This window comes from Glycine max, chromosome 6, assembly GCF_000004515.6.
Source record: "Glycine max cultivar Williams 82 chromosome 6, Glycine_max_v4.0, whole genome shotgun sequence".
In the NCBI taxonomy this organism is placed as follows: Eukaryota; Viridiplantae; Streptophyta; class Magnoliopsida; order Fabales; family Fabaceae; genus Glycine; species Glycine max.
In genome coordinates, this window is record NC_038242.2 from 11,366,920 (window position 1) to 11,390,649 (window position 23,730).

Below are 23,730 nucleotides of genomic sequence, written 5' to 3' on the forward strand. Positions count from 1 at the left end.
TTGGACTTTTACCTCTTGTTTGGCATCGCGGCCCTTACAATCCATGTGATGTGTGCAAAGGAATTATGAATCAATCCACTATGCCACGAGGGGCAAAAGGAGAAAAAGAAGAAAGAGATGGGCAGAGAATACAGGTTAGCATAATTCACATGCTAAATTCCATCGAAGCCGCTCCATTAATGTAAAAATATAGATTACAGCAGAAGCAACATCCGGTGAGTTAACAGCATCTTCATACACCTCTTACAACTACCGAACAAACTCGCCTAAGGCGTAAATGTCAAGAGAAAAAAAAATGAATGATTCAAAGGCACTTATAGTTACATCCCCCCAAAAGTTCTCAATAGCAGATCAGAATAATCAATGTACCCACTAAGAAAAACAAAGTGCAACAGAACATTCAATAATATATCCATTAGTTGGACCAGACATGAACTAGTCCATGCCTGTTGCCTGTATAGATTTCATTGCGCTCTTCATCATAGAAGAGAGCAGTAATGTCTTCCAAGGCTTCTGCAACAGTGCTCCTCGTCTTGGATCCATGTTTTCGCTTCTTTGAATTACAACAACAGCTACCTGAAGGATTGTCACTGCAACTGTTATCCACTGGAAAGCTGTTACTTGCTCTTATTTTGGCCAGACACTTGCCAGTTAAGATGTTGCTGACGTTGATGGAACCTGCTGCATAAAAGAAACAAATCCCATCAGTAATGCTCCTTGGCAAAATATATAGAATGATCACTGACGCATTGCAAATTATATTTATTTAATATGATTTGCTATCATGTTTTATATTATGACGTATTAAGTCAAAATGTGAAACATATGCTCCTTGGCAAAATATATAGAATGATCACTGACACATTGCAAACTATATTTATTTAATATGATTTGCTATCATGTTTTATATTATGACGTATTAAGTCAAAATGTGAAACATTTAGCTAAACTTAGGTCTGATGATTCTACAACTGGCAAAAAATATCTCTCCCTTTGTATAAAGTGGGCAGACCGGGGGAAGGGGGGTACCATTTCCTTCAGACAACGAATCATCAGAATCAGCTTTACAGTAGGATATGATAAGATCCTGGTCACTGGTTATATATATATTGTTGGTGTTGCAGTCAGGATGCCACAAGAGGTGATCCTCAAAAGAAGTTACCAGCTCTCCACGGAAGTTCCACACAGCCACAGTACGATTTCGAAATGTTAGGAACAATTGGTTCTCATATAGAAAAATAAATGCAGACGGTGTCATAAATTCACTTCTGCAAACTTCCGTATGTTCAAAAGTCCGCACCTAAAATTAATTAAAAGTCAGATGACTGGATGTAGAATCATGTATACACAATACACTTAAAGGAGAAAATTGCTTACATCAAGAATTTGGAGGTTCTCGTTTTCTTGCTTTACAAGTAGCTTTTCGTTGAACTGTTCAATAAAATCTACCTTCTTATTCCGATAAAGGAGATGACTGAATGACTTCAAAATAGTACCATCTTCTATTGAAAGGATTTTAAGGGGGACATGGCTACTTGCTTTAGCATAAATCAACAACATGATTCCCGGGCTAAAACAAAACCATCAAACAAGAGCAAAGGAGTGTAAAGAAACCAGGATCACCCAAAGAAACTATAAAATGTAGAAAAACTAATATATTCTTAAAAATTTAATAGTTAATGTGATATAATTTCAGAAAGTTGTAAAAGTGAAAGTAATACAAGAACGTCAAGAAAAATTACCTGATCTTAATCTCTTGGACATTTTTATCCGAAATAGAGTACAGCATCGTATAGTTTTTCAGGTCAAATACCTTGTATATGCTACAGGATTAAAAGGAAAAATAAGTATTTCTATCAAGAAGCCTTGACATAATAATAATTATATCCCCATGCAAAAAATCAGAACAGTAAAACACAAACCTGTCTTGAGCAGAGTACGTTAATACCTTCCCATTTACATCATCAAACTCAACAAAACCTGGCCACTTCAGAGACTCGGATTCAAAAAGAGCAAAGCCAGCATCTGGTGTACCCCTCCTTATATATCTGACAATGACACAAAATCTTAGCATAGAACACAACTCAAACCTGGACATCCAACTAATTCCATTAACTGCTTTTCTTTTAGTTATTGTGCAACATGAGCAATTTTGTTTTCTCTATCCTTCTCTTTTGAGAGTGGGGAGAAGGGTTTCAATAGCATGTTATTGCGGTGGAGCAGTGCAGAGTGGCCCCTGAACACTGTAGCAGACTAGTTTAGTGTAGTGGCTACAGCCAGACCAAATAGCAGGCTGAATAACAGCTGCAGTGAACAGGATAGCGGCTCTATGTGTTGGTTCCAAAAAAAGCCCTCTGAAGTGAGGGCTTAGGGCTTTTGGGATTTCAATTTCCAATAACAAAATCTACAATAGTGGTGAAAATGATAAAGAAAATTTGGATTTAGAAAGATCGTGATTGACAATTCCTATCTAGAAAAGAAAGGAGAGAAGAAGAAAAGCAAGCAAAGGAAGAAGAGAAAGAAGGAAAATGGGTTTCAGCCTGCAGGAGTGGAAGAGGGGGAAAAAAGAAGTGGGTTGCCGGAAAACGGAGAGGATTGCTGGGAAACGGAGTGGGTCACCGGAAATAGAGGCTACATCACACGCACAGGAGACAAGGAGGGAGAAATAACTTGTCGAGGGTATTTTCCCCTTTGAAGGCTCATGCACAACTAAAATCCCCAAAATACCCCCTGGCAGTCACAAATTAAGGGCATTTGGGGGATTTCCTTCAAGTTTCAGAGTTGTGCCCACTCCACCACCGCAATTGCGCCCACTATTCCACTCTGGGATAGGCGGATAGCTGCTACAATGCCACACCAGTAAACCAAGACACTACTACATTCTTATTGTCGCGACTAGGGAGCACTCCGGCACTATAGCACCACTATTTGTCACTATTGACCACCAATACATTATATAAACTATATAAAAGATTTCAGAATAGCAGCTATCGCACTATAACGTTTTTGCGGCCCACTGCTACGCACTGCTATCCAGGATTACTGGGAGTAAGAGTAAATGTTACAAAAAACAAAGAACAATACATACTCAATCCTTGTGCTTCTGCACTTCAAAGAACTGTAACTGTCTGAAGCATATACAGAAACTGTGATAAGTGAGTCGTTATTTTTGTTATAAAACAGACTTCTTATAACTTCATCAGGACTAACATTCAAAAAGCATATCCGTTGATTGGTCTCTGCATCAAACAGTTGGACCACATCAGTGACGTCACATATACAATATATCCATTTTAAAGGCACAAATAGAATTAAAAAGCATACAATTAGCAGATATTAATACTACCTCGGCTAAATGCCGCACAAACACCCGATTGTGCAAGAGCAAAAACAATATCGCGTGCTGCTACAATCTCAATAATCTTTGATCTTTTTCTCAGAAACGGCAACACCATAGATGAAGGACCTTTCGGATCATGCGTATCATATTCTTCCTGTAAACAGAACCATCAGACATGTCACAAGTGCAGGGAAATGGGCATACGTACATACAGTAAAGTACACATCTCACTATCAAAAACAGAAGAGTCTTCAACATCAATTATTTAAAACAGAACAAGTGATGCAGGATTGTTATACCACTAGAAACAATAATTTAAAATATTATACCAAACACAAGCCTAGGGGGATTGATACAAACAAAAACGCCACAACACTTTTCTAGTCGAATTATCCCATGTTGTTTCAGGCAGAGGTATCGAAAACAAAAGCAAGCGGCAGGGTGAGAGTAGTGTTCTAGTCCTTACCATCTATCAAATCACCAAATACAAATACAAATATAGTACACACCAAGAGTTACTAAAATCAAACACAAACTTTGTCTTAAACACAGTCGACATGGTCATTCTGCATCAAAGATACAATGCTTCAATCCATCAATAATCAGCAGGCCCTAAACTCACAAAATTTACCAAGATTATGCTAATTTATTTAAAACTGCAGCTTCAAAATTAGGGCAAAAGGCACCACACAACACAAATACACGACATTCTAACCCGATCCAACCAGATTTTTTTTACGCTGAGCCCTAACCAAAAATTCCATTCACGTTCGGAGGATTCAAACACAAACTTTTAAAAAGCGAAACAAAAAAAAAGTTGGGGAAATGGGACCTGCAAGCGAATATTCCGGAATCTCTCTTGAGCGTCGCTCATGGTGAAAGCGCGATCACGCTTGGAGCTGATTTCGCGTCTCTGTAGTTTCTTGACGCTGTTGACGAAGCCATCGTTCGCACGCGGTCTCTTCTTCGCGGCAACGATTCTGCGGCCGCAGCAAGGTCGAGGGCTCACCGTAATTCTCTTGCCACCTTCCATTTTTTTTCTCAGAGGAGATGCTGCTGCATCTGCCACCTCAGCTCAATCTAACCCTAAATCTTCGCTCCCCAGAAGAGGAACCACGAAAAATTAGGGTTTCGTGAATCAGTGGGGAGAAACGATGGACAGGAGTGTGTGAGTGTGTGTGACAGTGAAGAAGAAGAGGAATGGAGTCGATCCCGTTTCAAAAATCCGAATTTGGATTCTCTCTCTCCCTCTCTCAAGTCTTCACTGCTTTGCGAGCGCTTATAAATACGTAAAATTAAAATAAAGAGAAATCCTGCCCATTGAATATTTTACCAGGCCTTGTGTATTTTTATTTTTTTTAATCAAGTCACTATAGCTTTATTCTTTATGTGTTTATTATTTTGATTTATTTTCTATATTTTTGTTGATTTCATCGGTGAATGATGGAATTTTATATATTTGAATCTAGACATTTTATTATATGGAATGATTTGTGTTTTTCTGTAAAACGACATGAGTAGCAATTTTTATCACATAATAAAATAGAAAAGTAACTTGAGAAAGATGGCAATGAAAGGTAATAAAATGAAAAAATATTTTTTTTTAAATGATTGGTTCCATCAATATAGATAAAGTCCACATGTGTGAGATGTCATTTTTGCGCAAAAGATGATTGCATGGTACATGACGAAAGAGATAGATTGTTGCTCAAGGTATTTTTGGATGGTCAAGTTTTCAAGGAATTGTGTAATCCTTATATGATTCATTTGTGATTAAAGTCTTGTGAAAGATTGTTGGTTTTAATACAACGAATGATAGGCTGAAAAATGACGACACTTACATGATTTTTAATATCATGCATCTGAATAAAGGTTTTTATATGATAGAGTTTGATACAACAAGAGATTTCATCCGTCACAAACTAGAGTCCATATTTTTGTTTGTCCTATAGTGAAGGTTGACTATACCATGGTGTGAATCAAATTCTCTAGTCTAAGGCCATGTTTGGCAAAACCAACTGAAAAGCTAGCTAGTAGCTAAAAGCTTAAAATTGGTAGCTGGGAGATGAAAAGTTAGTTTATTAAATCAAAAGTGTTTGGTAAAATTAGTTATTGAAGTAACTAAAAAGTATAAAATGATAAAAAAATAATAAAATCATTATTTATTTTAAAAAAAGGTAATAAGAAAAATGAATAAATATATTAAGGATAAAAGTGCAAAAAACTATAAAAAGTTAGAAACCAACGCTTTAAAAAATGTTGTTTCAAGTAGTGTTTTAAAAAATATTAGAAATTACTAAAAATAGTTTGTTCACCGAATAGTCAAATGAGTTTTTCAGCTAGTAAAAAAAGCTATAAGCTAACTAAAATGTTCTATCGAATATAACATAAATCTAGTGTAGTATGATGAAAGTTATTTGCTAGTCATGACATTAGTAACGAGGAAGTCAATAAAGGTGAAGAGGAAGAGATTCGTTAGGGTTTATATTGAAATAAACTTGACACATTCAATTGCAAGCAATGTCTAGTTGAATAGGCATTGGTATAAGGTTGAATGTGAAGGAATGCACATCAATTGCACCCGTTATGACTACCAGGATCACGTGGCTCGCAAATGTGTGGTGGAGGTAGTGGCGACTTTCTAGAGAATTAGATGCTCTGCTTGAACAAGCTTTTTATTTGGTAGGTAATATCGATGAAGTTATTGTAAAAGCTACAAACTTAGAAATGGAAAACAAATGTCCACCTGTAAACTTGAGGAGACAACACAAAATCATAATGAGGCGAGAAAGAAGGCAGCAACACTTAATAAAAAAAAATAAAGGATATATCCATAATTAATGTGTGTGCCAATAACAAGAAGGGAGATTTGCGTGGTGATTGGCTAGTTATACACATAAAGATAAAAATGAACCTCATTAACTGGCAAGAATGGAATTAAAAAAAAGGAAAGAAAATTCAAATTATAAATCATTTCAATGGGAATGATTCTGTCACTAATTAGGTTGTGAGTGGTTCAATAATTAAAGGAAACAATCTAAACATTAACTCATGTGTAAAATAATTTGATCAAATGCCTCTACAACTACATCATCATGCAAACCAATGATGTGGACTAAGAAAAAAATAAAATGTGATGAATAGTTTAATTCTACAAAGTTAAAGGACATGGTACTCACACATCATGACCTATATTTATTCACACAGGGATTAATAATGTTGTGGTTGATGGTGAACATGAAAAGTGTTACATGTCTCCCAAAACTATTTCATACAATGATGTACATGTTACAAGCCACTTACGTCCTACATCTAAAGTCAAACTCCTCAACTCAAATATTTTGAAATGATGAATGTTAAATATGTAGAAGGTAACCACAATCTTTTATTGGTAAATCACCACCACCAATTTTTCCATAAAAGGATGAAATAGTCAATGCCTTTTGCAAAAAAAAAATGGTGGTAAAGACACCATGAATATGAGAAATAAAGATGGAGGTTCATGCATAGCATATTACTTATTGGGTCTTTCTTTTATTATTAATTTCTCATGAAGGAATTGAAGAAGAATTTATCTTCCTCTGGAATGTCATATGGGCAAATAATGGTCGAGCAAATAGGCAAATGTTGGAAATTTTACGGGAAACAAAAGCATTTTTCTCAATGATCATGGAAACCCATATTTCTTATAGGAGAACAATAACTTTTTGAAATAAACTTAGTCATAACCCAATATCTATTGTGGAGGCACACAGACATAGGGTTTTGGTGAAAAAAGGAAATAATCTTAGGGTTATTATTATTGATATAAGGCTAGTGTTACACTGAGGGGAAAGTAGTGAATATATACTAGTTTATATGCAAGCTCTATGTCATCTTATTATGTCCATATTTGGAGTCACAAATAATCTTAACTCATCTCTACAATTACCTTGGATCCTAATTTCTCTCAAATAAGGTTGAGACGCTAATGCGAGTCATGGATCAATATGATTTGATGGATTTGGACACACTAGGGAAGGTTCACGTGGCAAATAAATTGTAGAGGTGATTATTCTTGTGCCAATAACTTAGAAGAGAAATGGCAAACCTACAATACCATATAGCAAACCCTAAGCCATATATTTTTTAAGCAATATTGACACCTAATTAATGATGACATTTGAAAGCTTATTCATGATCCCTTTGCTATGAATTTATTTCCTTCCTACTAATTAATACTCAAAGTATAGTACACAAGGGTAAATAATAAAAGAAATTATAAGAATTTTATTACTATGATTATGGTGAATAAATCACAATCTTTGCTAAATGACATCATTTGTTCCTTCCAAGCTAGGTTTTTTTTTTTACAAGAAGAGGAACCACTAACAATGCCATAATTATTGAAGAGTTCATTCATGATGTGCACAAAATTCAGTAGGAGAAGATAGGACGTGGCCCAAGAATTCACTTAAAGAAGTTATAAGATAATGTTGATTAGATGTTCTTTAAAATTGCTTGGTTGATTTTAGTTCCTCGTTAGTACAATTAAGCTAGAAATGGTGAAAAATTACCTAAATTTTTTTGCCTACAAAAGGTTTGCATCAATATGTTTGTAGGGGTTATCAACAAAATCAAGCAACCTAAGGGAAAAATGGACAAAACGGTTAATTTATGACAAGTCATCAGGTGAATAAAAAAGTTTGATTTAGATAAATATAGTCGGGTTGAAGTCTAAAATTTTCAACTATTATTGCTCAAACCAACTTGAGTATACTAGTCTCAAGAGAAAAACAACCTTGATATAAATAAAATATTTTTTTATTTCTTTCTTTCATTTTAACCTTAACCCAACCCTAATAGCATCACAACTCTTTGCCTCTAACTTTCTTTTGACTCTTGGGTATTGTCTCCCCAAAGCAAAAGTCATTGTTGAGTAAGTTCTATCCCCTTATTCCTTTGAGTTTCAACCTTTGCATCTTGTTCCTCTAAGGCTTCAATTGTTCACTCCCTATCATCCTTGTCATTCGTTCATTTCCACCTTTTAGCATCATTCTTGGTTGGTACCTTCATTGTCTTTCTTTCTCATTCTATTTATGAGCATCAATTTTTTGTGGGTTTTTATTTTTATTTTTGGGGTTTTCAATTTTTTTGTTGGTTTAAAGGAAGGAATAAAGCCCAAACAAACTAACTAACAATAAAATACTATGAGTCATAGGGAGATCCATAACATTTTCAACAAGAAACAAAAAAGTACCCACGTGAGGGGTCCCGTAAAATGTGTAAATCAACACTATAAACATGAGCCACATTGACTAAGAAGTCAGCTACATTATTATGTTCCCTATACTCATGGTCAATTCCAACATGTCAATCCTTCAAAAGCCACCAATGAATGGTATCAACCATTGATCGAAAAGAACAACCAGCTCTAACTCCATGGATCACAAATTTCACCATAAGACTAGAATCATAATCGATACAAAGATGATTCATTTTTACATGTACATTCCCATAAACCAATTCTTAGTGTTTTAGCTGATGATGCATAAAAGGTCAAAATGGTTAGGTGAAGGTTCAAACTCCTAGTTGTAGGGTAGGCTTGCATGTGTCGTGTAAGTTTGTAATTTTCATATAATTATTAGTAGTGTTATTTACTATCTCAAACATTTAAAAATAGTAGATGCTAGTTCAAAAATCTATTTATCCTTTTATGATGAAATTTTGATTCCTTTGAGACTAATTGCATGATAAGTAATATAATTGTGTTTTGTGTAGTTTCACCATCTTGTGTGATTGTTTGACCTGACATATCTTTGAAATCCAAAGGTTTATTTGATGAAATGAAATTATATTTTGTTTTGTTATTGATACATTTGAAGTAACATTACTAGAAAAAATATATTTGACGACGATTTTAGGAGTCATTCGACGACGATTTTGAATCGTCTTTGAAGCCAACGTCGTGAAAAATCAACACTTTTCACAACGGTTCCCAAAAATTGTCTTAGAAAGATATAATTTCTAAAACGGTTATATTATGAAACCGTCTTAAAATATTTTTTTTTAAAAAATAAAAAAATTGAGAAGTTTAAAACAGTTTTTTCAAAAATCATTTTAAAAACTCTATTTTCTAAGACAATTTTAGAAGACCCATTTTAGAATTATTTAAAAAATAAATAAAAAATTGAGGATTCTAAATACCGTCTTGGAATCCTTAATTTTTTTTTATAAAAAAAATCATTAGAAAGTGTTTTCATTTATGATAAGAAAATGCTTGAAACAAAAAAAAAAAGACTCTCCCGTCCTTTTTTTATGATAACAAAGTTATTAAAATTTGAAATAGTAACAAGTGTATTAAGTTTGCAGGGAATTGAATGTGTCCAAAAGTGATAAAAGGTATAGTCCTCTATCCTAGACGCACCCAACGTTATTGAAATCAATGGCGTCCAAACACATAAGAAAAGTGTCCAATACCTTATGTGTTTTCTAAAGCGTCCAAAGTTTCTTTAGTGTATGTTTGTTTCGTTAGTCAATCTTACATACCTTGTAAGTCTTAACCTCATATAATTTGAAAACTTTGTGATATCCTTTTTTAAATACTCTAATGTTTTAAATATTTTAGCATTTAATGAAAAACATAATATTATGTTTTATAAATACCATCATGAGAAAAAAGTTAGTCAACTTATCACGACGTAAGATAGAAAGACATAACAAAAGAAAAAAAATTAACAAAGGAGCATGTCTATGCATCAGAAAAACAACTATCTTTTGGTATAAATTGTTAGAAGATAAGACAAGTAACTTATATTTGCTCACTTTTTGATCGAGACACGTATTTTGGAGAAATGTGAAACTCTCCTATACATATTAGATGAAGATTCAAAAGGAGAAAAATAAAATAAAGATTGAAACTCTCTCTCAATATATCATTTGAAATTTGGAAAATAATGATGCCTCTAATAAATCCAAATAATGTAAAATTGGAAAATACCATTTGATTTCAATGAGAAACTAACTTTGATGTGTAAGAGTGAGATTAGTAGTATAGTAGTATTATTTTTTTTATTAATTTTTGTCAAATTCTTTCATTAAGTAAAATTTATATCCGATTCACTAAACTATTCTAATTTTACTTCTTATTTGTTGTGACGTAAATGGAATATATACAACAATAAAAATATGCTAATGTGCCAAAAAATATTTTAATAGCGTTGATCATATGTTCAAACTGCAAAGTCATTCAAATGGTACAAGCAATTATAATATGCAGAAACCATTTTAAACAAAGGCATAAAATTTGGACAGAGATTATTTAAAGGGTGAAAGACTATAAATATATAAAAAAATTCTTCCAAAAAAAATGACACAAAATTATTATGTTAAAAAAATTTAAAAACTAAGAGAAATGTTCACACACCATTTTTTTTGTATTGTGCAGAACAAATGCCCAAAAAACAGATACTACACATAGATCACACGAGTCACAGCTCCCATGACATCAAATAAAAGCAACTGATAAAATTAGCATGTTGATGCTAAAAAAACACCAAGTCTTCCTCCATCTTCCTAGCTTAATTGGCCAAGGCATCAACACTCTTCTTAGCTTCTCGATAAATATGACCAAATTAATCTAACATTCAGAGTTGGGCCAATTATACAAAGAATGACCTAAATAATACTCCACCCAACAACACCTTATTCACATAAGCTCAAAAAGATAACTTTGGAGTGAGTATGACAAATAAATTCATATCCACGGACACCACTCTATCATAAGTTTGACGAAAACTTCCTCCTTTGATCAAAGATGGTAGGAAAACATCCGATTTTTAGAATGGTATGAGGACGAAGATGGATATGGATATATCCGTCCATTAGCTAATATGTATAATAACTAAGTTATTTTTGTTTTATGTAACGTATATCACTTAATTAACTTTTTGTTAATAATTATTTTGTAATTGAAGTGTAAATCCATGACACATTAAGATTTTTATTACAATAATTATCAAGTCATGATTGATTCTTCCGTTTATTTGATGATAAGACTAGAAGTTTAAGATCAAATATGCATATGGTGAAATGATAAAATATTTTTTTCTTCAATATATATGGTGTACTTAATTATATTTTTAGTCCTTTAAAGTTTAGTGATTTTTTTTAATCCTCCAAATTTAAAGTTATTTTTTTAGTCCTTGAAATTTACAATATATTTTTTTATTCCTTCTGCACAGTATGAACCAAAGATGGAATAAGAAATTAGCAATTTTTGATAACTTTTAACTGTCAAAATTTAATTTTCTATTTACATTTTAAAATAAACATCTAAAGGTTTAAAATTTTCATAATCAAGTTAGTAAAAAAAACTTTTTAAATTCGAAGGACTAAAAAAACTCACATTTAAGGGAATAAAGATACATTGAAGCTTAAGACGATATTATTTTATAGAAAATCAAAATATTGTTGTTTAGTTTTTTCTTTCTTTCTTAAAATTAATTTTTAATGTTTTTATTTTATTTTTAAACTATATGACGGGTACGGTTTGGAGACAAGCATGCCCGATACCCTCACGGGTGAGTGTGGATCCTCTCCATTACCGGTAGAAATTGAAAACTCCATTTCCTTTCATTTCTATGAAACACGTGTCATTAAAACATTTTAAAGGCTGAGATTCAATTTCTCTGTTTTTTTTTAAAAAAAAAAAGTAAAAGAAAAAGACAGAACCTTTTTTCCTCATCTTTTCCCTTCTAGAACTAGCCCTCTTTCTCTTTGTCTCATTGATGTTGGACAGAGAAGTTGAACTCTTCCTCACCAGCTAGGCAGCTACCCCTCTTTCTCTTTTCTTCTTAATTCTTTTTCATTTTCCGTTTTCACTTAAGCTTCTCTTAGGATTATGGTGGTTCTGGGAAATTTTGGACCAGAGTCCATAGGAGAGTGGGAATGAGGAGGTAACAACTAAGAGTATAAATATTTTGATTATGCAAACTTTAACACAAGGTTCTGCATTCATCTGTAGGGTCAATAATTAGTAGTAAAGGCAGTGGAAACAAATATGGTTAAGCCAAAGAGAATTAATTTCAGAGTTTCTTACATGGTACATCCATCGCCATTAGTATTTTTTTTCTTTGTTCCTGCGTCCCTAATGATGTTTGAATCATGATAGAAGTTTCAGTCACATCCTCAAGAAGGCACGTTGGTTTCCATTTATTGCTAACAGTGATTCTCTCTCGTTCCGTTATCATGTTTGTCTATTCATGCACTTTCCCTTTGGCTCACGGTTCCAAACTTATTAAGGCTATCCTTATAAACTTGCATAAAAAAATTTCCATAACACTAATCAATAATTTTTTTTGTTGAAAACGACCATTCGATATGAAAATCACGCACAGGCAATAATTCGAAAGGTACCGTACCAGAGATTATGTATAGAAACTGTTTTAAATGAAGGGAAAAATGACTTGACACTCCTATAAAATATATATCTTTGGAAAATAACAGATGAAAACAAGAAAAAATAAATAGTAAACATAATAATAAATAATAAGTTGTAAAATAAAAAACACAAATAACATAAGATGATTGTAAAGCATATATAAAAATGCAAAATAATCATGACGTTTGGATGGAAGAAACCCCCTCCTATTTTTCTCTTAAGTGGGCTTCTTAAATAAATAATGTTTTTAACTAGTGTGCACCAATAAAAAAAATATTTTTAGTCACAAAATTTAATGTGATCATATAAGCGAAGCACTCATTTTAATAATTTTAGTAAAATTTTGTAATTTTTTTTTTAAGTTTATGTGAAATTAGAAGATTCACAAGTTTAAGATAAACATTTCAGGTAAGCATTCACATATTATACTTTCTTTTGTCTTGAATATAAGTAGTAAATACATCTCATTTTTTTTGTGTGATATAAAAAAATCTCAATTAATAAATTTTTATTTAATCAGGTTATCTTCAAAATATCATTCATTTAATAAATTTAATTTTTTATGTTTGATATCAAGTTTTAATGAGAGATAATTTAATAAAAAATGTCAATTTTAATTCAAAAAAAATTTTTAAAAATTAAATGACCAAATTAAATAAAAAAAATTAGCGGATCAAATTAAAAAAATAAAAAAATCAAATTAAACTTAAATAAATAAATTAAAAGACAAAAAATTAATTTAACCTAATTTGATACATGATTCATGAACCAACTAAATTGAATTTGGGTTAAAAAAAAGCTAATTAACAATTAACATGAATCAACTCTCTCTACATATGCATTAAATAATATATTTAATATTATTAAATCCATATAAATTTTCCGTTAATTTCGTATTATTCTTATTTTTGTATGAAATAATCAATCAATAATTATATTAAAATCATTCGTCCTCCAACTGAATCAATTTTTATCAAGTCAAATCATTGAATTCAACTCGACTGAGACTTATTTCATGTCTTAACAATCGATTTTAAACAAAGACATCAATTTAAATTTTAACCAATGGAGAGTGAAATACCGTCAGTTTAGCAAATAATTCATTTTTTATAGCAGAAATAATTCCTCTAAAAAGGCATAAAATATCATGCTCTGAAAAATAAAAATACCTAGAAGAATTTACACAACAAATTTCTTTTAACGAAGTCAAAGTGAGGAATCGAGAAAAAGATCCGAGGTGTTGGGGATATGAACTTCCTTTTTAGAACACACCAAAAATCGTCAGAGGACAAGGGAGGTGTCATCAAGCAACAAGTTCATTAAGTTTCCCCACTTCATAAATAAAGCATCACATATCATTCTTTACCATTATAATATACAGAAACTTATCATAGACAGAAAAATAAAGGCTAATAGGCACGATATCTCTACATCAAGTACGTCGGTATCTCTTTAGCTTTAAAGCTGAAAGGAATATGCTACCTATATAGTGTCCATTGTACTATATGCGAAATAAAAGTTATTAAATTCACATATCATAAAAAGTATATAAGTTATATATAATATACTTTTTAGTTTTTTACACCATCATTAACTTCTTTCAATGCTATATCTCAGATCTTATTTAAGAATATTGAACCAATAACTTATTGGTTTGGTAAGGTATATCTTATACTAATTTTTATTACGTAAAACATGTTAATAATGCATCATATAAAAACAATATAGCTTGTAAACATCTCCTTGTTACACATACTTATAATTTAATTTAATGAATAAACAAATGCTTATCCCTTTAAATTATCTGACTTGTGGTCCATTAACATTGGAGTTTCCACTAATGAAAGCATATGCACATATAATATAATATCATATACTGCATTCATTCATGCATATATGAAAAGCTTTTTGCATATGTCACTGGCTCCTCCTGTTGCAGTCCTTATTCTCAGCTTGTTGTCTACTTTCCTAGTGGTGATTCATTCCCCGATTGCATTTATAGAATCTTTTACCACCCCTTATTGGACAGAAAGACACTTCACTCTTTCTCTCTCCCATCCCTTTCTCTATGCTCAAATATATATATAATAAAACTCTACAACTGGCCAAAAAAATCAGCTTTTGCTCCCTGACATATTAGTATATAATATATAGTTTTTATGTGTTGTGTAGCACTTTAGATTACTACTTACTAGAGTGAAAAGCGAGAGGCAGAAGAGAGGAAGGGAGAGATATGGAGGAGGTGTTTGTAGCAATGAAACTGGTTTTTTCAGTTGCTGTAGTGGGGATTCTAAGCTGGATTTTTTATGTGTATGGTAATTTGTGGCATGAGTCTCAAAGGGTGAGAAAGAGACTACAAATGCAAGGTATAAAAGGGCCTCCACCTTCTTTTCTACATGGGAATCTGCCTGATATGCAGAGAATTCAATCTCAGGCCAAAGCTGCTTCCACTTCCAACTCCAACCATTCTGATCAGTTTCTAGCACATGACTACACTGCAACCCTCTTCCCCTATTTTGAACACTGGAGGAAACAATATGGTACCCTTCTCTTCTTCTTCTTCTTCTTCTCTTACTTTTGGTCTCATCAATCTTAACCATTTTTTCTTAGAAATGTTTTATGTATGTAAACAAATCTGGTGCTGAGGATGTTGGACAACTACAAACCTGGTTAAAAATTCTGCATTTTTTATTTATAGATTTAGACTTGTTTGAATAAATTCATAACAGAAGAAAATAAAAATTGAGTTTCTTTTGTAAATTAAAAGTAACTCATGGACTTTTATTTATTGAAGCTTTCCCACCTAACTTCTTAAAAAGTTGAGGCGTATAAGTGTATGTTTGTTTACACGTCTAAGACGTGTGTATCCTATGATTTTTGCATCAAGAATTTCAAAAGACAGAGATGTTATACGTTTTTTTTTATGAACCAATATTAGTGAGGAAATTGGAACCCACGACTTCTCGTTATTCCTTCAACCCAATCCTTAAAATCCCTCTTCTCAACCATTAAACCAATCTTATAATTCCTCCAAACATTAGTTCACACCTTCCAAAACATAACGAAAAAAGAACAACACCAGTTGAGTGAAAAAAAATAAAATTGGTTATGTTCAACACAATTATAATCCAAATACACTCTCAATTCATTTTAACTTCTTATTTTCTTTTGTTAATAAGAACTCAGGAAGAAATTTATCCTAAAGTATGGAGTAAAAAACTATGGGTGTGTCAAATAGTTTCAAATTTTGGCAATCATGAATTTAAAGATAGGTTATTAACTTTTGCCGATAGTCTAGCAAAGTATATATGTGCCTAACTGTGCAACTCTGTTGGAGCACTAATTTTAACAAGACTTGGTGCTATCACGTTTTTTAAATTTTTGCCATGTCTTCTTCTTTAAGCCCCGTGTTTATGCATTTAGTGGTACCGACTTGGTTGAGTTTTAGACATGACAGAAATCTTTTTGAACATTCCTCGTTCGACTCGTCTTTATTGTGTATATAGTTTGCAAGTGGGGAAAATTGAGATTGGGATTGGGATGGCAGAGAAAAAAGCAGAGATTTTTCTAAAGTAAACATGATTTTGACACTTTAAAAAGCTAATAATAGATGATGGACCAGAAAAGACATATCCTTTAAATCTTCTTTTAAGTAATTATATATGCATTATGGTTAAACATTTTCATTTTTTTTAACTAATCTACACAATACAATCTTTCATTTGTAAGTTGTAATTGAGGATTGCTTATGATTTCAGTTATTATATCCTTCCTATTTGATCATTTGTATAATTTGTCTTGCCTGCATTTGCAGCTTACGGAACAAAAAAACAAGAGGTTTCTTCACTTGTTGCTACAATCCATATTCTGTTACAAAATTTGGATTGAAAATTGACAAATCCTATAGCATTTTTGAAATTTAAAGGTTTTGGAACTACTATAGAGAAGCTTTTTCTTCCCTTAGCTTCTCTCTCATTCAACTATTGATCAAAAAATAATTGTGCCAAAGATTTTAGATTTTTGTATATGCATAGCAACTCTCTTGAAATTTTATTCTTAAGATATATGCAATTGAATTTAAAAGAAGAAAAATAAGAAAAAGACAACAAATAAACATAGATAATAAGTTTGACCAACGTGAGATCTAGAAGATACATGAGTATCTTATCTTCTATACTTAGAATGTTCTGCAAAATTCTTATTATCTAAATAATGCAGAATATGGCCAACATCAAGTTGTCTTCTCCAGGCAAAAGTCAAGCAACCTCTATGGATGCATATCATATCTTAAACTGTACGACTAAATGTTAATTTTATATACCAGCTAGTGCAAGCCACAAATAAATTTGTAGTTGTTAACTTTACAGCTGTTGTTGTGTTTCAATTTGGGCACTCATGGGCCTATGAGTCTATATAACAAGTCTAAGATTTATCTTATTTGTTATCCTATTAATTATTTTATCTAATATTTTCTATTTTCTCTTTCTTTCTTTATTCAACAAAAAAATTATACAACAAACAGATAAGTACATATGCAATTTTGAAGAGGGCTAATAAAATATCTTTTTTTTATCATATTTCTTTTAACACACTTTTTATTATAAATTTATTAAGAACTAAAAAATCACAAATAAGATACATTAAATAAAAAATTGAAACTTAAACAATTTTATAATTATCAATAAATTTAATAAAAAAAATAAATCATTCATTAATAATATAAAATAATTTTACATTATCATTCAATCACATGATAATATATAATAAATTTATTAACTTTTATAATAATTATTTTTAAAATAATACCAATGATAAATTTTTTTAATGATGGACAATCTGAAAGTGTTTTATACCTTTAATTAATACTTCATTATTAAACTAAAAAATAAAAATATCTTAAAGAATGTGTTGATGCTCTCCAATGGGGAGAGCGTAACGTTGGGGTTATCTAAATGGGGGCTCATTTAATGACATGACTAAAACAAAGTGTCTATCATTATTACATAAGATCAAAATTTGTACAAAATGGTGTTCATTATGCATCTAACAATTAATGATTAGGAGACATGAATATGAATATCTGGTCATGCAGGTCTACTGTACACTTACTCCACAGGGATGAAGCAACACCTGTATGTGAACCAACCGGATCTAGTGAGAGAAATGAATCAGTCTATCACTTTGGATTTGGGTAAGCCTACTTACATAACAAACAAACTTGCACCTATGCTTGGCAATGGCATTTTGAGAGCCAACGGGCTCAGTTGGGCACAACAGAGGAAACTTGTCGCAGCTGAGTTCTTCATGGACAAAGTTAAGGTATATATAAATTTGTAACTATCTGTTAATATCTCAACTTATCTGTGTGTGTATAAGTCTTATTTGTTTTGGATATATGAGTTTATGTATTTGTATTAGACATTTTAGGAACAATTTAAATACTTCTAATTATATATTAATGTAATAAATAGGAATACCACAATAATTAATTAAATTTATTATTTTACTATAATTATAGTAATTCTTATTTTTTTAAATACAATTTCCCTCTTCTAATTTAAGATTTATTTATGTTAATTTATGCATTGTGTTTATATTCATTTTTTTTTTTTATCATATAGTAATTTTAAAATTTGGTATATATATCTGGTATCATATATTCATGTCCTCGTGATGTCTATAGTTTCTAAAGTACACTTTTCAAGTTACACTAGTCTAAACGATAATTTTTGTGAGCCCCTCCTGTCTTTAAGACAGCAATTACCTTATTTTGTTTTTATGCAGTCCTTCTTCTGGTAATTTTGCCTATATTTGGTACCTAGCCTGTTCTCTGACATATTTCTAGAAGAGTATAGTAATACATTATTTGCACATGCTGTGTAGTAACTTCCCTACATTAAAGATTATCACCAGCTAGTAGGAATTGTACCTGCGCTATCTAGAAGATGAAATCAATTTTTAATTCAATTGTTTGGAGGAAAATGAAAGTGAATCAAAGGATAGATAGGGATGTCCCTCTCCACCTGTTTGCTTTATAGGAAAGTACCCCACCTGAACCGCCCCAGAGCTTATAGTAAATCAACCCCAAAATCTAGCTAGGCTTTGAATATATGTGTTTAACTAACATATCGTTATGCAAAGGTATAAGGGAGAGTCACAAGGCCTAATTTTATCAGTGTGCTAAGGCTCGTCCTCTGTTTCAATATATGTGTATAATTAAATAAATAATCCATTTCAGTAGGGTCGGCCTAATAATGAAGAAGTTTAGATAGTATCTATGAAAGTTTAAGCTTGATCTTCATTGTGGTTCTTGTATAAAAGAAAAAATTAAATAAATGATCCTGGTTGAGCAGAAAGAACACGTGCTAGTACAGTGAATCTGAAGTGAAATTCATCACTATGGCAGGGTATGGTGGGGCTAATGATAGAGTCAGCGCAGCCATTACTACTAAAATGGGAGCAACTTATCGAGAGCCAAGGAAGTGCCACTGCTGAAGTTAAAGTTGATGTAAATTTGAGGGGCTTCTCAGCTGATGTTATTTCAAGGGTTTGCTTTGGCCATTCTTATTCCAAGGGAAAGGAAGTCTTCTCAAAGCTTAGAAGCATTCAGAAGGCCATGTCCAAGCACGGTGGTTTCCTTTTTGGACTCAGCAGTTTCCGGTATGCCAATGTTGTATTATGCTAAAATGTTAAATGTGTTTAGGTCACTCAAGATTTGTCAAAAATAGTTTTAGTTCTTACATTTCAAAAATAGTGATTTTAGTTATTGTATTTTAAATTGTTAAATGTTGTCTCTAGTCAAGTTAAAATAAAGTATAGGACTATGGAACATATCTACCACATTTTCAAATATGACAACCACCAAAACCACAACTCAATCGAATGAATTTTTCAAGACTCCGGAGAGGGAATCATTGTTTATTTTTAAATTGTAAGAATTGAAAATAATTTTGACCAGAATTTGAGAGGCCAAAATACATTTTATCCTTTTAAAATTCTACTATCTTATTGTACAGCTCTTACATTCAAACACATGAATCTACATAATTGCATGTGTGACACTTGAATTCAAGTGTGATACTTAAATTAAACCAAAAAGCATCATATAATGCGTGTCACAAAAAGTAAGTTTCTAATTGGCTTTATTTAAAATCTATATAACTTTGGGTGTGTCTTTAAGCCTTATACATGCATACCAAAGGAATCTAATTCAATTGATTGAGTATGATGCGTAAGTTGTTGTAAATCTCCTTGTATCTATCTTTAATTCCTATGGATAAAAAAAAACTTTATACATGCATGTCACAAAGTAACTAAGAATGGTGCATTTAATTGTATCCTGAAACTTACTGATTGTTAATTAATGACAGTGACAAACTGAAACATTTCTCGTCAAATAAGCAAAATGAGATAGCAGGTTTGGAGAAAGAGATAGAGTCACTGATATGGGAGTTGGTGGAGGAACGCAAGAGGGAGTGCTCAGAGACATCCTCATCAGAGAAGGATTTGATGCAGTTGCTGTTGGAAGCAGCAATGACTGATCAGAGTCTGGGGAAGGACTTCTCCAAGCGATTCATTGTGGATAACTGCAAAAACATTTACTTTGCTGGCCATGAAACCACTGCTGTTGCAGCCTCATGGTGTTTGATGCTTCTTGCTTTGCACCCCGAATGGCAAACTCGTATAAGGACTGAGGTGGCTGAACTTTGCCCCAATGGCGTACCAGATGCAGATTCTGTCCCTCTGTTGAAAACGGTATATATGCAGTATGATTTTGTGGAAGCATATAATTTGTCTTGCATGTCATTGATAATATGCATCATTTTTTTTATACTTACTAAATTTTCTATTAGTTTAAGTTCTATTAGACAAAAGATTATGTGTGTTTGATCTGTAGTTGGAAATACTGTGATGCACGTTCCCATGTAAATCCAACTGATAAAAGCAAAATGAACGGAAAAGCAAGGGTGCTGATCCGTTGACAAAATTACTTTTTACTCAAACATAATTTTGCAACTGCAAAACAAATATGTATGTACATGTTTGGTTTGCTGTTAAAAATGCTGCCACACACATTCCAATGCAAATCCAACAGACAAAAGTAAAATGAACACAAAAACAATGATGTTCATCCGTTAGAAAAATTACTTTTGCCTCATATGTAATTTCGCAACAGCAAACCAAACATGTATATATGTTAATAGAGATTAAGTCAAGTCAAGTCAAATTGTTAAAGATATATATTTTCTTTTTTGTAACGTGCATATCTATTGTTTACTAAGAAAGAGATAAACACAAGTTATGAACATAACCTTCTCATGTTAAAGGAGGAAGAACTTGGCACAAATCCCTCTTGAGTTCACATCTTTTGACAATTTATAAACCCTTTTCATTCTGGTTGATTACTGTTTACAGGTGGCAATGGTGATTAAAGAAGTGCTACGTTTATACCCACCAGCAGCCTTTGTTTCAAGGGAGGCATACGAAGATATCCAAATTGGAAACCTCAATGTTCCCAAAGGCGTTTGTTTATGGACTCTGATCCCAACACTGCACAGAGATCCTGATATTTGGGGACCAGATGCAAATGAGTTTAAACCAGAAAGGTTCAGTGGAGGTGTCTCCAAGGCTTGCAAGTTTCCACATGCTTATGTGCCATTTGGATTGGGTACTCGCTTGTGCTTGGGAAAGAACTTTGCCATGGTTCAATTGAAGGTTGTGCTAGCACTTATCATCTCCAAGTTTAGCTTCTCTCTGTCTCCTAGTTATAGGCATTCTCCGGCATATAGAATGATTGTAGAACCGGGACATGGTGTACATATTATCATTCAGAAGATTTGACCGGCTCGTAGCTGATGACACAAATAAACCAACTTTAATTAACGTGCAACCATTCAGTTTTTCTTATGACACAGATTTTACATATGTATGTATGTGTATTGTAGACACTTAGGTTACAGATGTACGTATATATTTATAATTAAGTTATAGCTAGTAATCTAGTATATATCACTGTTTGATCACACACATATATATATATATATATCAAGTGTCAAGTGGTGTCCAACCTATTAGAGTACAAGTGTGAGATAAAGTCTCATACACATAAATTTGAGTCTTAAGATTTTAAGTTAAAGTGTGGTGTCAAGCTCCCTCCTTTATATGGTGACTCCTAATCTATTAGGATAAATCTATTCCGTGTTTACACTTCCCTTTACAAAAAAAATTTAATAGTACAATATATTAACATTAAAAATATTAAAGACATTGTTAATTATATATTGACCATTATCAATATTATATTAATGATTAAAAAACTTCTTTTAGAATATTAATATTTTAACTACCAAAGAACAATAACCTACTATCCTAAAGATTAATCAGCAACCATGAACAAAATTTCCTGATTAGCAAGCCCAACCTTGGAAATTTTGCACCATCAAAATGTGGCATTTGAAAGTGTAATACAATAAATTAATTAAATATCCTAGTAAAGAAATAAAAAAGACAAAAAATCAAGCATTGTGGAAATTACTGAAAATTTTGCACCATCGAAGATGTGACATTTGAAAGTGTAATACAATAAATTAATTAAATATCCTAGTAAAGAAATAAAAAAGAAAACATTAAGCATCAGTGGAAATTAGAGTCCCACCTGGCATTTCTAAAAAGGATAGCAAGTAAATCCAGTTTGATTGGAGACCATCCTGGGTTATTGACATCAAATTTTGGAGTAACTTTTTAATTAGAGTTAGAGTTTCTTTTCGTAGAGACCACCATAGGTTATTGAGGTCAAATTTTAATTTTGATTGAAGAATAATATAAAAAAGAGTAAATAGAATGACAATGTAGAACATTTTAAATTGCCATCCGATCACAAACGATCATACATGATAAGTTTGTCGACTTTTATAATAACTATTAAAAATCAAACTAACAATGATTTTCAAATGGTTGCTAATCATACTTTTATAATAACTATTTTAAATGTCATAATTATACCATAACTTCTTAGAAAGTCATACCACTGATGATTAATCACATGATATTATCATTTTACTTTTTCTTGGCCATGGATAGACCTTTTGTTGTATAATGATACTTGCTATTTTTTCCATTACAAATAGACACATAAATCTTGAAATGTCCTAATGACTTCTTCCTTTTGCAGAATGCTTACAAATAGAGACTATCACATAGCAGCTCTTTGCTCCGAGAATGAAAGGTTGCTGTTCATTGTCCTCTAGAGTGCCTGATCTTATACCGTTGTGGACAACACATTATGTTCTTAACTTTTGTCAAGTTGTGTATTGTTCAGGGTCCACAAAATACACGTGACACCATACATGACACTCCAAGATACGTGTTAATTCTCTATGTCCTAGTACAAGAGCACGAACGTTCAATCCTAGCAGCCGGACTCACTAGCTGACATGTTATCTTTAACCTCTTAATATTTGAATCTCCTTATCTTTTGGCAGATATTCAATTATCTACAAACTATACATTATCTATAAGATACAATTATCTACTGGCTTTTATCTTTAAGCCACGTATTATCTTTAACATACACTCTTATATTTTCTCTCTCTTATTCTCCTAATTCATATACTTATTATTGAGCGTTAGAGTCTTTTGTTTTACAGGTCATCCCTCCTGTTCTTTTAATAAAGGTACCTCTCAAAGCTGACGTGTGAAGTCTGGGAGTCCACCTTAGTCTCGTCTATCCTGGCGTGTGCCAACTCCGAATTTTGGTAAGTACAAATTGTTTTTTTGAGGCATGTGGATTTGGAGATGACATTTTGAGCTCTACTACCATGATGTACAAGAGAACTGCTCCATTAATAACCCAGGAAGGTGAATAGGCAGTTACACGTGCAGGCTGAAAGGTATTGTTGATTCCACCTCTTATTGAGGAACCCTCCTACGAATCTTCAAGGAATAGGGACAAGCTGCATTGTATAAACAA

General features: G+C 32.2%; 2 protein-coding genes across 2 annotated transcripts; one reads left to right on the plus strand and one right to left on the minus strand.

Moving 5' to 3' along the window:
• Positions 1-157: 157 nt before the first annotated feature.
• Positions 158-4,654, minus strand: LOC100814724 (uncharacterized). The gene is made up of 8 exons (XM_003526735.3): positions 4,173-4,654; positions 3,347-3,494; positions 3,089-3,239; positions 1,923-2,048; positions 1,743-1,823; positions 1,378-1,570; positions 1,030-1,300; positions 158-681 (listed from the first exon to the last, which is right to left on the minus strand). The coding sequence occupies exons 1-8, from the start codon at positions 4,371-4,373 to the stop codon at positions 416-418; spliced, it is 1,437 nt and encodes a 478-aa protein (XP_003526783.1). The 5' UTR covers positions 4,374-4,654; the 3' UTR covers positions 158-415.
• A 10,004-nt stretch (positions 4,655-14,658) lies between these two features.
• LOC100815776 (cytochrome P450 714A1) lies at positions 14,659-21,668 on the plus strand. Its single transcript, XM_003526737.5, has 5 exons — positions 14,659-15,301; positions 17,854-18,080; positions 19,168-19,421; positions 20,132-20,516; positions 21,177-21,668. Exons 1-5 carry the CDS (start codon positions 14,995-14,997, stop codon positions 21,600-21,602), a joined length of 1,599 nt encoding a protein of 532 aa, XP_003526785.2. The 5' UTR covers positions 14,659-14,994; the 3' UTR covers positions 21,603-21,668.
• The last annotated feature ends 2,062 nt before the right edge of the window (positions 21,669-23,730 follow it).